The sequence below is a fragment of the Lepidochelys kempii genome, chromosome 2 (assembly GCF_965140265.1).
Source record: "Lepidochelys kempii isolate rLepKem1 chromosome 2, rLepKem1.hap2, whole genome shotgun sequence".
NCBI lineage: Eukaryota > Metazoa > Chordata > Testudines > Cheloniidae > Lepidochelys > Lepidochelys kempii.
Window position 1 is genome coordinate 167516819 of NC_133257.1, and position 14117 is coordinate 167530935.

General features: G+C 39.8%; 1 protein-coding gene across 4 annotated transcripts in view; it reads left to right on the forward strand.

Moving 5' to 3' along the window:
- The window catches only part of GRB10 (growth factor receptor bound protein 10), a 263650-nt gene that overhangs the window by 127530 nt on the left and 122003 nt on the right, over nt 1–14117 (forward strand). For all 4 annotated transcript variants that reach the window (XM_073332709.1, XM_073332708.1, XM_073332712.1 and 1 more), the window contains one exon: nt 13608–13701. In XM_073332709.1, coding sequence (XP_073188810.1) covers nt 13608–13701 — 94 coding nt within the window. The remainder of the gene's footprint in view (nt 1–13607; nt 13702–14117) is intronic.

The following is a 14117-nucleotide window of genomic DNA, read 5'->3' on the forward strand; positions in this document are numbered from 1 at the left end:
TAGTGTAAACAAATTCCCTGTGGGCTAAAAGAATGTTCTAAAATTAGAACTTGACAATGTAAAACATTGCACACTAACTGGGTTCCTTCTACATGAATTGGATGGGCCACCTGCTGTTCCAAATTCATTTAGTGAGTTAAGTTGGATGAAAACAGTTCTTAGAACTCTGACCTCATGAGATTTTTTTTTAGTCTAGATTTGATAGAAAAAACTTCTTAGAGAAGGATGTAGTAGTTCTATATGTAACAGAATTTGGTTACTTCATATTGCAAAATGTTCTTGAAGCAAAATATTAAATCTGTTTAACTCAATGTATTTTGTCATTTTATTTCATCTACTAAAGTCAGGAATTGCTGAATCAGTTATGAAGAGGGACATTGAACAAATCTTGTACAATTTGGTGTCTAGTCCTTTTTTTTTTTTAAATATAATGACTCCTCTTACTTCACAGTGCTGGCAGAGTCCTTGGGCCCAGATCCTCAAAGGTATTTAGACACCTAACTGCTATTGAAATCAATTGGAGTTGGGCACCTAACTACCCTTGCAGACTTGGGCCTTGGTTTGCAGTCTTAAATTGAACTAAATAGTTATGGGTGGCACACGTCAGCATGACAGCTGCTTTCATCAGTAGCCCTGTGTATATGCACATATTATATGCATACTTTAATATATATATATATATACACACACACACACCTATACCTGAAGAGAAGTGGTTGGGGGGGGGAAGGGGAGTACATCTTCCTTTATCAGACAGCTATGCCTTGCATAATTTTTGCATCTCACACTCCTCCCCCCTCCCCCCCCAGCATTATCCAACAAGCAAATACTGGCAATCCATATTAGTCTGGATCAAACATTGCTATTCTTCTTTTTTGTAAAATATGCTGGGTCAATATATGCTTACATTGGAATTGTTTTACCTGTAACTACTTTAGAAATTGACATGGCAGATGTTTTCAAAGTGAATACAACTGAAATAATGTGCTTTGACTTTGTATCAGAAAAAAGTAACCAACAGTATTTACCCTATTTTTGGTCCATAGCCAAAAGCAGTAAGTGCCTAAAAGGGCATCTCCTGCCATCTGTTTTCCTTAGAGTCTTGTATATCCCCATACACAACCTACTGCCAGCTGGTAATAGTTTTATATCTGTGGGAGGATTTACTAGCAGCTCAGGAGCTCAATAGCCACTGTCGTCTTGGGCCATATCATAGTGCTTCCTTGTTGGAGAGGAATGGGTCAAAAGTATGGAATCTGAATATCCATCTCATGTATGAACTCCCAGGTAAAGAACCACACTTAATTTCAACAAAGATTAAAATAAGAACATAGATGTTTGGTACAGTAGCATCCAATGGCTGGGTTGCCCCTTTTCTTTTTCTCAATTTTGTCCACCCCTCAGTTAATCTTTCTGACCTCCATGCTTTCTGATTTGTAATCTCAACTAGAGCTGTTTTCAGTAATTTTACTCCACAAACCTATCTCTTTATCAGAAGACTTAACTCAAAGTCAAGAAAATGAAGTATAATAAACCCTGACTTCCCTACAAGCAGGCATGGTGCAAATTCATTAGACAAAAGTTTGTTTGTGGTGTACTGGCAGCAAAAACTTTCCTGCAGTGTGATAGCTAATACAACCAAGTAAATTAAACGTGGTGTACAAGAAATAGAAGTTTCTGAGTGTATGTCATTGGTATTTCTTGAAAAGCTTGGCAGTCTTCTGACAGGGCTTTGCACGCCAGTTGAAGTTTGAGTCATTGGTTGAAGACACCCCCGCCCTCACCCCCCCCCTTTTTTTTTTTAAATGTAGCACTACATTTTGTAATCTTTTGGTGTGCATGACTGTCAATATGTCCTCTCCAAAAACATACTGATAACTTGGGAGTCCTTTGAGCTGTTGAAATCTTAACGTAGCCTAGTGTTTGGAGGGTTTATACAATATTCAAAGTCCTGTTGTAGTTTCTTCTGCGCAAATGGTGAAATATACTTTCTGAAGTATTTCAGTGCCCTTGTTTCAAAGGTGTCCAATAGACCATGGCTGTTCACAGCAGAATACTATTTGTGGCAAACTGCTGGCACTACTATGATGGGTCTCGTGCTTTCTCTTCTTGGTGGGGAGGGGGTTCAGGGCACCATTTCTTGCCCTTCAACTGGAGTATTAACTTCCCCACTAGTGTCCTATCGGAGGGGAGTAGAGAGGAAGGGACCCGGACCCAGGCCCGTCCTCTACTCTGGATCCCAGCCCAGGGGCCCTAGGGATAGCAGTAAACCACTTGAACTAGCGGTTCCTTCCCCTGGGCTACTTCCCTCTCCTGCCCTTCAGCTTGTGGGGCTTCCTGTCCTCCCTCTGCACAAACCAGGTGTCCCATTACCTAGGGTCTTGGTCTTCTTAGCCCACTGCAGCATTTCTTCAAACTCTCCTCTGCTTCCCTCCAAACAGCTCTCTGCTCCAACACCAATCCAGTCTGCTTCAGTTCCTCCTCTTGTCTGTTTGAAGCAGGGGGTTTTTATCAGGTGCTTTCATTGGCTTCAGGTGCTTTAATTAATCTATAGCAAACTTTCTTTCCCCTACAGAGAATACGGCTCCCTTCTAACACTCTCCTGCTGCCCTCTGGCCATGCTGTACCACATATTCTAGAAAATACTTCAATGAACTTGAGAGACGATTGCCAGTTGGAAAATTTACTTGCTAAAGGCAAGGATGCCAGTTTGAAAAGCCTCCAGTTGTTTCACAAGGTTTTTCTGAAACAAATTGTAACTTATGTGTAATCAGTTACCATTTAAATGCAAATTATTGAGCTTCTGAGAATTTTTGGGTACAGAGAACAGTAACTAAATAATGATTATGATCTGTGAAAGTAAGCTTCCTGCTGCAGAATCTTCGGTAGAACTGCATCCGATGAAGTGAGCTGTAGCTCATGAAAGCTTATGCTCCAATAAATAGGTTAGTCTCTAAGGTGCCACAAGTACTCCTTTTCTTTTTGCCTACATCTAGTCACTGGTGGTGTGAGGAGCGAGCCCGACCGGCCATGGAACCCCCTGTCCGCCCTGCAGAGGGGAGCAGGAGTCTCTTCTTCCATTCTATTAAAGGAATGGAGACATTACAGTATATGGTGGCTTTCATTCATCTTTACAAACATTTATATTGTTTGGATGATCTGAAATCTCCAGTAAAAACTGTAGGATTCTGCATAGGCAATTCTTCTTCTTTTACAAGGTGAACACTTTCTTTCCTGCAGACCACTGTACAATCTTGAATTTTGCTCTGGTTGCTAGTGTGTCATAGCATGTTCTAAAATTATTGTCCTAGAACTTGGTGCATCAGTAACTTCAGTTTAACATACTGAATCTGTACAGAATGGCTCTAATTTGAAATGGGAAATGAGGTAGATGGGAGAGCAAACCCAGCTTTGAATCCTTTTAAGGCCAAATGGGATTGAAAACTAAGATGAAGAAAACGCCTGATGAAAATTTTTAACACTGTGTAGTTCTAAATTTCTAGCATATGTAAAACCGTGTTGCACCATAAAAACTTAAGTTTTTATGTCTGCTCATGAAATAACTCAATGCAGTTTGTTTTACAAGGGGTTAATTAAAAATATATCTGTATATATACATTGCTTTCTTTGCTCACAACTTTTTCTTTGAATAATTTGCCTCAGTGATTCAGTTTAGAAGCTTGGAACCAAGCCATTTGTCAAGTGCCTGAGTACAGTGTTCTGTTTGAGAGATGGTACAATGGTTTGTATCCAACTGCTATTTATAGGAAGGATTAACTGGCATAGTTTAGTGTAGATAAGTTAGTGGTTTTTTTTAATGAGTTATGCAATTACTTTTTCTGGGGCTTGGGGTCAGCAAATTTATGAGATCTTAAACTTCTTATTGTTCCCCTTTCCCACAAAGATTTCTTTATCAGACGATACAAAATGTTCATGTGTATTAGGAGCTTTGACTTTTTACAGTCATTCCATACTGAACTGCAAACACGGTGCCTGAATTATAAGCATCCCTGAGGTAAAGAATGGGCCTTAGGACAGATTGCACTGCTGGCAGTTAACTGGCTCCTTATCTCCATGAAAAGATGAGTTGTCAAGATAACGAGGAACAAATGTTTGATCAAGTGAGGCAACCACTCCTGGACCAAATTCATCACTTACCCAACTCCCAGGAAGGGGGTGGGGGGTAGACACAAGGATGGATGCTTATTCTGAATTGCTGCAATTGAGGAAATCAGTCTATAGATAACTTCCTGGGTAGGAGATATCCAGGCTTAGGAGATATTGAGGCTTATGTTTTGCCTGTCATCTAGAAGTTGAAGCGGGGAGGGGCAGCAGCAGAGAAGCTTTGGATGCAAAGTTCCTCAACAGACCTCTGAGATTCGTAAAGGTCAAGATGGATACTGGGGGATCTCCTGCAGTGGGGATATGAGATGTCTTTTGTTGTCTCTGAACTTGATAGCCTTCACCAAACATCACGTGGCTCTTTTACCAACCCTTAAAGGTCATCCTTGTTTATCAACGCTTTGAACTCTTGATTTCAAGCACAAACCTAGGCAGGAAGAGAGAGAATATTGTTCTGCTCATTTATGAGAATTGTGGTGTTAAAGTCTAGATACCAAAAAAACTTATTCCTAGCCAGAATAATGTTCATATGGGAATTGATGGTTCCCACAGTAAACACAGCGTCTTTTCCTCAGGAGAGTCCTATTAAGTTAAAGCCAGCAACGTGAAGGGCCGTTGTCCACAAAGTCATCTTGTCAAGCACTGAGCCTGCCAAGAAGGCTAATCTTCTACATCGTTAGCCTGAACTGGGCTAGACTCAGTACAAGAAAGTTGTAGAGCTTCTCCTTTTATGCTTTCTGCAAGAACACTTTCAAAATCTGTACACCAAATCCAAGATTCTTAGTACCTGCCCTCTGCTTGCTGTCTTACTACAGAACTATAGGCAGTGATGCCAGGGTGGAGGGATGATTAAGCAGCCCATTCTGCATCACAATAGCTCCAAGGTGTCTAACCCAACCAGCCTGTGTAAAAGGCTCAGTCTCTTAAATCAGCTCTCAGCTGCTTGTGCCAGCTCTTTTTTTTTAAAACACAAGTTAGAACTTTTGAAGAAACTTCCCCAGTGTACATAGGCCTCGGAGTGTTGGCAGGCTGATTTTGTTGCTGATTTACATCCCATTAGCCAGGGTAGAAGAGAGACTGTTCATACCTGCAACCCTTGAACTCTCAGAAGGGAATACAACTGGATTGAATCCTGAAAGTCTGACACTACCAAACAAGCCAGGACTGTTTGAAAAACTTGCTGTATCTGTTGTATATCAAAGTTTTCCAAGCAAAGGCCCAGCACTTCCCTACACTACATTTAAAGAGAAATTTGAAAAACAGCCATGTAATAAAACTCGTACGTGTTCTGTCACTACACAGGCATCATCCAATGCAATATTTGACATGGGGAGGGTAACTACTGTTGGTAATACTTGAGTGATTCTGCATATTTTTTTTTAGCTAACTTGCAAATAATTGTATGCTATTAAACTTCAAATTTTGCTCAGTCCATGTTAATGGACAATTGCAAATAATATCCCCTAGTTTGACGGATCTTTTTAACAGAATACTATGGAAACCTACCTCTGCTTACCTGATATGTTTCTTGTAGTAGCAAAGCTCAGATTTTCTCCATTCTGTTGACCTGTTGCTGTCAAGCTTTTCTGTCTGGGAGAAATAGTTCTCTTCAGTAACCTTTTTCCAGAGCCAATCTTAATAGCTTGGAATTGGCAATAGTTTATAGCTTTGGAAGTTACCTCACTGGCAGGTTCTTAGAGACGGAGCCTATCTTTGTGTCTGACTTGCAACTAAGTAGAGTCTGAACAAGCATTCCTAAGATCTATTGGTCCTACTCAAACAAGAAACAAAACTTCCATTTAAGCACATACTTTCCTACTTACTGAAAAATGTGTACCAAAACTCGTGGAGTTTCATAATGAAACTTTCCTCCAGTCAACTGCCTTTCGTGAGAAATGGAATGGAACCTAGCTTACAGAGTTAAAGCTGGTGCACCAGAAAACAAATAGCGCTGCCTTTTTATAAATGCCTCCTACCTGGAGTCAATTCTAGCAAACACTAATCTTCGTGGCGCACCTTACATACTCAGTTTTTTATATTGCAAAACTTTATTTTGCTTTTAAACTCTCTCAATCCAGGCAGCCACTGTGGTTTTTAGACTCATTAAATATAGAATGAGGCTTTTAAAACTTCTAAGTCTGTCAGTTGTACTCTTTTTACAGAATTATTTGAAGATGGTAACCCTGATGTGTCGCATCTCGTCTACGATAGCACTCTGTAGCCTCAGCCACCAAGCACAACTATAGAATACCATTATGATTTAACGTGTTGGTGTTTTGTGGTTTTCTTGTTTTTGTAGACTTGTAAGGCATCTTGATTCTTTGACAGCTGGATTTTTGTGGATCAGATTAGCTGACAGGAGTTCCATTTAGAGTAATCCTACTCAGTTTTACGGATATTGCAATGCTGGATGCCCTTACTGGAAAAAAAAAAATACCATGAAGCTGACTCTATAATGGTGCTGTATGTGTACTTCCAAAGCACAAGGGTAAAATTTTTCAGCTGGTACAGTATATTAGCTTCTGGTTTAGTTGAGGGAAAACTGTATTTCAACTTGTAGCATACTGCTCTTACTGAATTCTAGATCATTTAAGGGTCTGCATACTTGAGAAACGTTCAAATCCACTTCTGACTAGAACAGTTTTTCCTTGAGACTGATTTGAAGACAACGTTTTGTAAATGAGAGCGATTTACTGTTCCTGGTGGTACCTTCTGGGATAAAAGAGTACTCTCATTGCAGCAGCCAGAGTTCAGCGTAGTACCAGAATGAAAACAAATCACTTAACTTTCTTAATGTTCTGTAAAGCAAATCTGATTCTTTCTCTTGCTAGTGGTGAAAATCGGTCTTTTCAGTTCAACCGTATAGAGTATAAATCCAATACCTTTCTATAGGATGCTCTACCAAGAAATGCTTATTGAGTGGAGGGATAGGAATGGTATTCCTATTCAAGGCATTTGGATATATAGGATCCAGGTGCCACCATTGCAGATAAGGATTTAGGATTAGAGCTCGTCCAACACACTCCCACCCTCCACCCCAAAAAAGCAGCTCTCTTGCTGGACTGAAGTTTTCTGTCAAGGGGTTTCCATCCTTTGAGCTTCACTTGAATGCTATCTTAACTAAACAATCCAGTGCTGGTTTATTTCGCCCAGGCCTCTAGGGTTCTGACCAACAGTTATTATAGTATGTACTGTAAAGGCAGACCACTTCAGTCTCCGGTGATTTGATCTTTTTTTATTACAGTGACTGTCTTTTGGCAGTTTTAAAAAGGGGTTTTAAAGTTCTTGGGTGTCAAAACTCTGAACAAGAATGTAAAAATTCTGCATTGAACCTTGCTTATTTGACAGAGGCTGCTCACCCTTGCGGTTGATTCTCAGTCAGATGACAAAACAGTTTAGAGGCAGGAAAACTACTCACAGGATATTGCATTGCAAGACTAACCTTGCAATTCATTTTTAAGCGAGTCGGAGAGCTCCTTACAATTAAGCTAAAATCCACTTTGGGGGTCATCTGCTGGGTATGTATGCAAAGCCTTCAATTTTTTCTTGGCATTCCATTTTTCATAAAATGCAAAGAGCTGGGCCATGGAGAAAATTTGGCTCGTTTATGCTCGGAATGAAACCTAGGGAGAAGAGTGAAGTAATATGAATTGTGAAGAAAGAAACCTGAAACCTCTAGATGAGAATCTATATATTTGGATGTTTTTGTGAACCTGAGCTTTGGCAGACCCCTTCCTTCTCCACAGCCCTGTCTCTGAGTAGCAGTTCTACCTTCTCTTGGGAATCCCCTTTGCCTGTGAACTCAAATGGTTTTTCATGGCCTGGGGCATCTGCTGTTGGGTAAGCCCCAGAGTATATTGTGCCAAACAGATTGCCAGTTGGTGCTTGGTAAGGGACCTTGGGCTCCTCAACAGCTGTGCATGTTCTCCAATAGCTTTAAAAACCTTTCTAGGAAGGAACATGTTAATCAAACACTGACCCAAACCTTGTGATTTTGATTTGGGACCGGGCTTAGGTTTGGGTCGGCTTATGGTAGTCCTCATTGTGGGGAAACTGGCTTGAACTCCCCCAAATAGAAATATAGTGATAAATCTTGAGTAGATTCAATAGCGCTTTGTATTGTTCAGATATTGGAGCACCAGCTCACTGAGCATTCAACAGGAAAATCTGCTTTTACTTGGTTAACCACAGGTCTGTATGACAGTCACTCTCTTTGATAGCAGTGAAGGTCAAAAGCTACAGATGAACAGATAGGAGCAAGTTAGCATAGAATGTGAAACTTTAGATGGACCCACCTTAAATGTGACATTTAACATACAAATCTAGCTGTAAAACTGATTTGGTGGGGATGGCTTAAAGAGGAAGGTTTTTCTTGGGTTTTTTACTCCTATTTACCTACTTCACCCAGCAGAAATGAATTGTTCTTGTTAGTGTAAACATTGCATAGTTCACTGTCCATCAGCAACTTGCATGCAGAAGCTCCTTGATCTGGAAAGTAAAGAACAGTACAAAGTGGTCTTCAGAAGACCCTATTTTTGTTTGTCTTTTAAAGCTAACATAATATGCTTATTACCTAATTGACACACAAGAGTAGTGCAATAGGACTACATCAAAGGTGAGTGTGGGAGCAGGTATAGTGGTTTCAAAGCTATTTGGATTGGTTATTTCTCCTTTCTGCCAATCCATCTGATCATAGGATTAGTCCAAGGGACTAGCAATGCTTTATGAAAGGAGCATGGGGGAAAAATAACCTAGTCTACTATGCAACAGGATAGCTATTCCGTGGAAACTACTAGTATGCAAAAATATAATCCATGGATTAAAACTGGAGGGAAGTGTAACTTTTTGTTCTCTTTATCTTAATAAAGCTGTTGCCTCTTAATATCTATCGTTATTTGCAGTTTAACTCATTATGGAATAGGAACTGTAACACTTGAAACCACAAAGTGAATTAAAGAAAAAATGTATGCAGATAGCGCAGCTGGTAATGAGTAAGGTTGACTGATCCTCTGTTTGAAATGTCTGGTTTAATTTTTTCTTTTGATAACAGAAATTGTTGCCATGCTAGCCCAAATAGCTAGTAATTTTAGTAGTTTAAAGTTGGATAATTGGTATAATGCCATGAAGTACCTGATAATTCTGCATTGTCAGCTAATCCCAGATTTTGGCTGTTAACATACAGAGAATACTGTCTTTGCCTCTGACTGTGCCCTGTTGAAGTATGATACAGCCACTGCATTGTGTCATGCAATACTAAAGTTTGCAAAATGGCATTGAAATCTAATCTGTTAAATCTGTTTTGTTTGTCTTCACAAAGTGCTAACTGCTGTAGGAGACACTATTAAAAATAAACATTGCTTCATATGCTTCCAGTAGACCCAGTGATATCTAGTCACTTGATTAATCAACCTTAGAGTCACAGATGCTGTATGACATACAAAATACTTCATGCAAGTAAGTTTACAGGGGCTGATGCCTAAGCTAGCTTCTAAAAATACTGTTGTGGTTTGATATTGTAATAAGTCAAGTCAGAGAGCATATTTTAATTTCAGGATGAAAGCACTTATTTGGTAGAGGGGAGAGGAATAAAAATAGCTAGAAAACGTGATTTATTGTAAGTGTGGCTTGAGCTGGGGGAAGGAATGATGGAAGAAAGCAGGTGTCTACATTGCTGACAAACTTAGTGTGTAGGTTGCACAAAACAATAAAACTTCATTGGCTGCACGGTGACTCGGAACAATTATATAACCTTTAACCTTGTTCCAGTGTCCAGTCTGATTTCTACTGCAGTTGGCAACATGCCATTGTTTGTCTTTGATCAACTTACATAAATAGACCCTGGAGGGTCATGTGAAACTATCATGAGTTTTTTTTTATAACCGCATAGTAGTTACCTTTTCTCTGCTGCCTGCATTGCTTTAACAGGTGGTGTGGTTTATGAAAGTCTGTCACTTTACTGTGTATTGCCCTGGCTTTAAATACCTTAAGGAAATCCTTGCCCAGGGCATGCTTTCATGAGAAAAATGTGGAACAAATGTTTTTATGGAAGATACAGGAAGGATTGCCCAGTATTGAAGCAAACTAGGACATCTGCAAAGACAGTCACTCTACACCTCCAGTGTTTGAAACCTCTATTTCTGATAAATTTTACTGTATCTTTAAGTTGGAGTCGATGAGGAAGGCTTGTGGTTTAAGCACCTTCCTGAAGAACTCAAAGGTTGCCTCAGAGAGGATGGCATTTTTTTCTGTAAGTCAGTGGAAATTATTTTTAAGCTTATTTAAGTGCTAAGTTACAGACTTTCAGGCAACCCTGGGCCACAGCTTTTTGAAGTTAAATCTTCTACAGTAAAATTGTTCCATCTAGTACTGTCAGTGATTCAAAGATAAAAGGCCCTCTGTATACAGCTGTTGTATTTTGTAACCACATTGTATTGTATTTGTCTCCTTTCTAGCAGACATTTTACTTGGTTTTTGGTGGGACAATGAAAACACTTTAAGGCCTACTTGCAAATAAAATGACTTCTGGTGTAACTACCTTTCCTTGTTCGGTTTCTCAACTGCTGTACTAGTTAAGCATGTGAGCTTCAAGATGGGAAGACTGTCTGCAGCTGCATGCAATACTGACATGCCATCTGAACTTAAATTGTTGCATGGGAACTAGAATTAGCACCCTTGTACTTCTTGAAAATGACCTCTGCTATTTCAGAAGACTTTTAATCTGTCAATATTTTATATTACTGCCATGCTGGGACAGTTCTTGGAGTACCCAGGACTGAGAGCCACCTTTTTATCCTCTGCCCTCAGCAAGAGGGAGTCTTGCACGTGGTAGCTGGGTTTTACCTCCCTAACACCATCAGCCTGTTGGTCAGTCATGCAGTTTCCACTGGGTTATGCTAGCCCGGTCTTTGCCTTGTAGGTTAACAAAAGGTGCATCCTAGTCACCGAGTCCCCTTGAAGTGTTCCCCTGCGATATCCAGCCCCTGACACTTGGCTACCCAGAAATCCCAGGTCCTCTGCCCTCAAAGATGCAATGGACCCCAGCTTGACCTTAAGGCACTGCACTTATTAGTACTTATAACACAAAGAAGGTTTATTTAAAATAGACTAGAGATGCCATTAGAAACAAGAGAATGTGATGGAAACAAATGGTTGCAATACAAAACAAAATCGTAAAATGCAAATTAGGGCCTACACTTTTATAGATACCTTTCCTATCCAATAAAAGCAGGTTTCCCCCTGCCAAAGCTCAGTCTGTTGCAGAACTGGCTCTGGAGGTTCTCCAGTTTTTCATGAAATGCTCCCGCTCAACAAGATGTCTCTTCAGTGAATGGATCCATAGTGCCTCTCCCCACCCTATGATATACTGAAAATGAATCTTTTGCCTTTATTCAGAGGCAGCGCGATCTCCTGTCTGTTACAATGTTCCATTTTACCTCCAAGTGATTTTGATTGTTTGCAGTTGTCTTTGATGGTTTTCCATTGAATGTGCTGGGATGGGGCAGGGGTAGACAATTGAGCCTTGCATTACCTCACTGGGGAGTGGTGACAACTCCCTCCCCCTTGAATGGGCCTTCACCAAGATTTATGGTTCCCTGGTGACTATGCCTGGCTTATGGTCTTGGAGTTAGTTTTCGGTACGGTTACATGTTCTTTAAATATTAACCATGTACACATCTCACAATGATTAGGAGTACTGGTAAGTTATAAGCTTTCAGTAGAGACCTCACATGCTACCTTTCATGGATAAATACCGTGAAAGTGATATATTGATTGTAATGAGTTTGCCTGTTGGCAACAGTGTCACACATGCATCTAGCCACCAGCTGAAAATTGAAGTCTGATGTTCAGTGGGGTGGAATACACACTAGAGTTCTGAACATCATTACACTGCACAGTATGGAAGATCATTCTGCTTTATTCTCTGTCTGAGATGTTTAGAGCTTAAGCCTGATACAGTACTGGGTTTGGAATAGCTGAGTTGCAGTTAATTTCAGAAAAAAGAAAAGGAGGACTTGTGGCACCTTTAGAGACTAACAAATTTATTTGAGCATAAGCTTTCGTGAGCTACAGCTCACTTCATTGGTGTGAGTTCTTGGTTCAAACTCCTTTCAGGATAGAGTCAGGGGTTTCTGCATTAATGTAAGATAATTTGTCGGTCTCACCCTACCCTCAGAGCCCCGCTTCACCCGCCTCCCAAAGACACTGTGCTAAGGTTTTGGGGAAATAGCCATGATCTCGCCTTTCATACACGTAGAAAGGAAAACTGCATGCATTGCAGTGAAAGCACCACCGTTCTAAAGGCAATACACATTACATTAGTTAATTACACTGAAGTGTTAAAATAGAAGGATTAACAAGTGCAGAAAAGAGACGGGTAAATAGGATTTCATGTCAGCAGGAAAGTTCTTGTGGTTTTAGGATGAGACTAAGAGAACTAGTTTGAATTCAAAATAAGGTGGCACAAATGACACGAGGAGTCACGTGAAGATAAGCAGAAAAGATGGAAGGTCTGGGTGTGTACGTGTGGCCAGTATGAAGGCGTGGATATCAAGATCTTAACTTGTACTGTATCGTTTTGTAGGAACATTTGGAACATTATACAACCAGATAGTGGTATTTTAAAACTCCACTTTTACATGTAAAACTGCAGCCATTCTATGAAGCCGTTGGCATTTCTTGAGTTGTCAATACCTAGAAACTTTTGAATTGGTAGATTTCATACATACTGACTTAAGTCTTTCAAGCAGCAAGTCTGAGACTTCTAATATTAACTGGCACTCATTTTAGAACTGAAGTGGCCTTTTGCTGTTAGAAACATCCTCTAAGGAGGCATGGTCTAAATTCTTGTCATGCGCTATAGACCATTCTTACCCTAGAATACTAGAATGTAAATTAACTCTGTCTGAAATGTTTCAACAAACTAGAAATGTTAGGTGTTTACACATTGATAAAATGGTTGAGGCAAAATATGAATCTACTCTAATTTTCCTTCAAATGCTGACTTTAGTAAACCAAATAAAGTTAATTCTATTTTTTTGATTCCCTCCTTTTTCTTGTTCCCTGCGAGGCTTGGTTTTAGGCAGAAGTACAGAAGGCTTACAAGAAGTTATGGTATTTCTTGACCCAGCAAAAGCATTAAAGCTTTTCAAGCCTGATCTTGTGAGGTTGCCAGAATTGAGGTCTGGATTAATATCTGGAGTTTTGGATGAATATCTAAATTGAATCTCTTATTCCTTTAGGGTTCGCTAGTAGCGACTGAATCTATTTGTCTGGACTGTTCTGGTTAAAGAACTACAAATCCTAAACAACCATCCTTGGAATTATAGATGACAAAGCTGTGAAGCTCCTAAGAATTTTATAGCACAACACTATGAAGAAAACATTCTTCAGCTCTTAAATCAAATTGCCTTAGCTCCCAGTATCTTAGATTATGGAGAATACAAAATCCATATTTTGATCAGATTTTCTGCTGTTTGTGTTTTTAGGATAATGTAGATCAGACTTCAGCTCACACTCGGAGAGATCTGGTGGAACCAGGATTCCAAGAACCATCTAATCGCATCTCTTTAAATCACCAAGGTAAGGAATGGGGGGGAATTAGGTCTGCTTAAGATGCTGGGAAGTGAACCCTTGAAGTGTATGTTCTGAAGAAACGTGACTTCTACATTTGTTTCTGCACCTGGTAATGTGAAAGTTGAAAACATTTAATTGTTTATATCCTCCTCTTTGCAAACTGTTTTATGAGCTCTGAATGAAGAAGACGAGGAGTTCATTTAGTAATACAGTTTCTCCATTTGCACAGTTGCTCCAAGTTTTTCACCAAAACATGTTTTTTTAAGTACTAAAACGCCTGTAATACTGTATTACAAATCTAGTTTAAAAGCTATTCCTTGCCAGGACCTAGCTTCAGAGTACTCATTCTTCTGGAAGAGTGGATACATATAGATTGGCGACGGGAGTGACATTCTTACCTGCTTTGCATGTTATATGTCAAC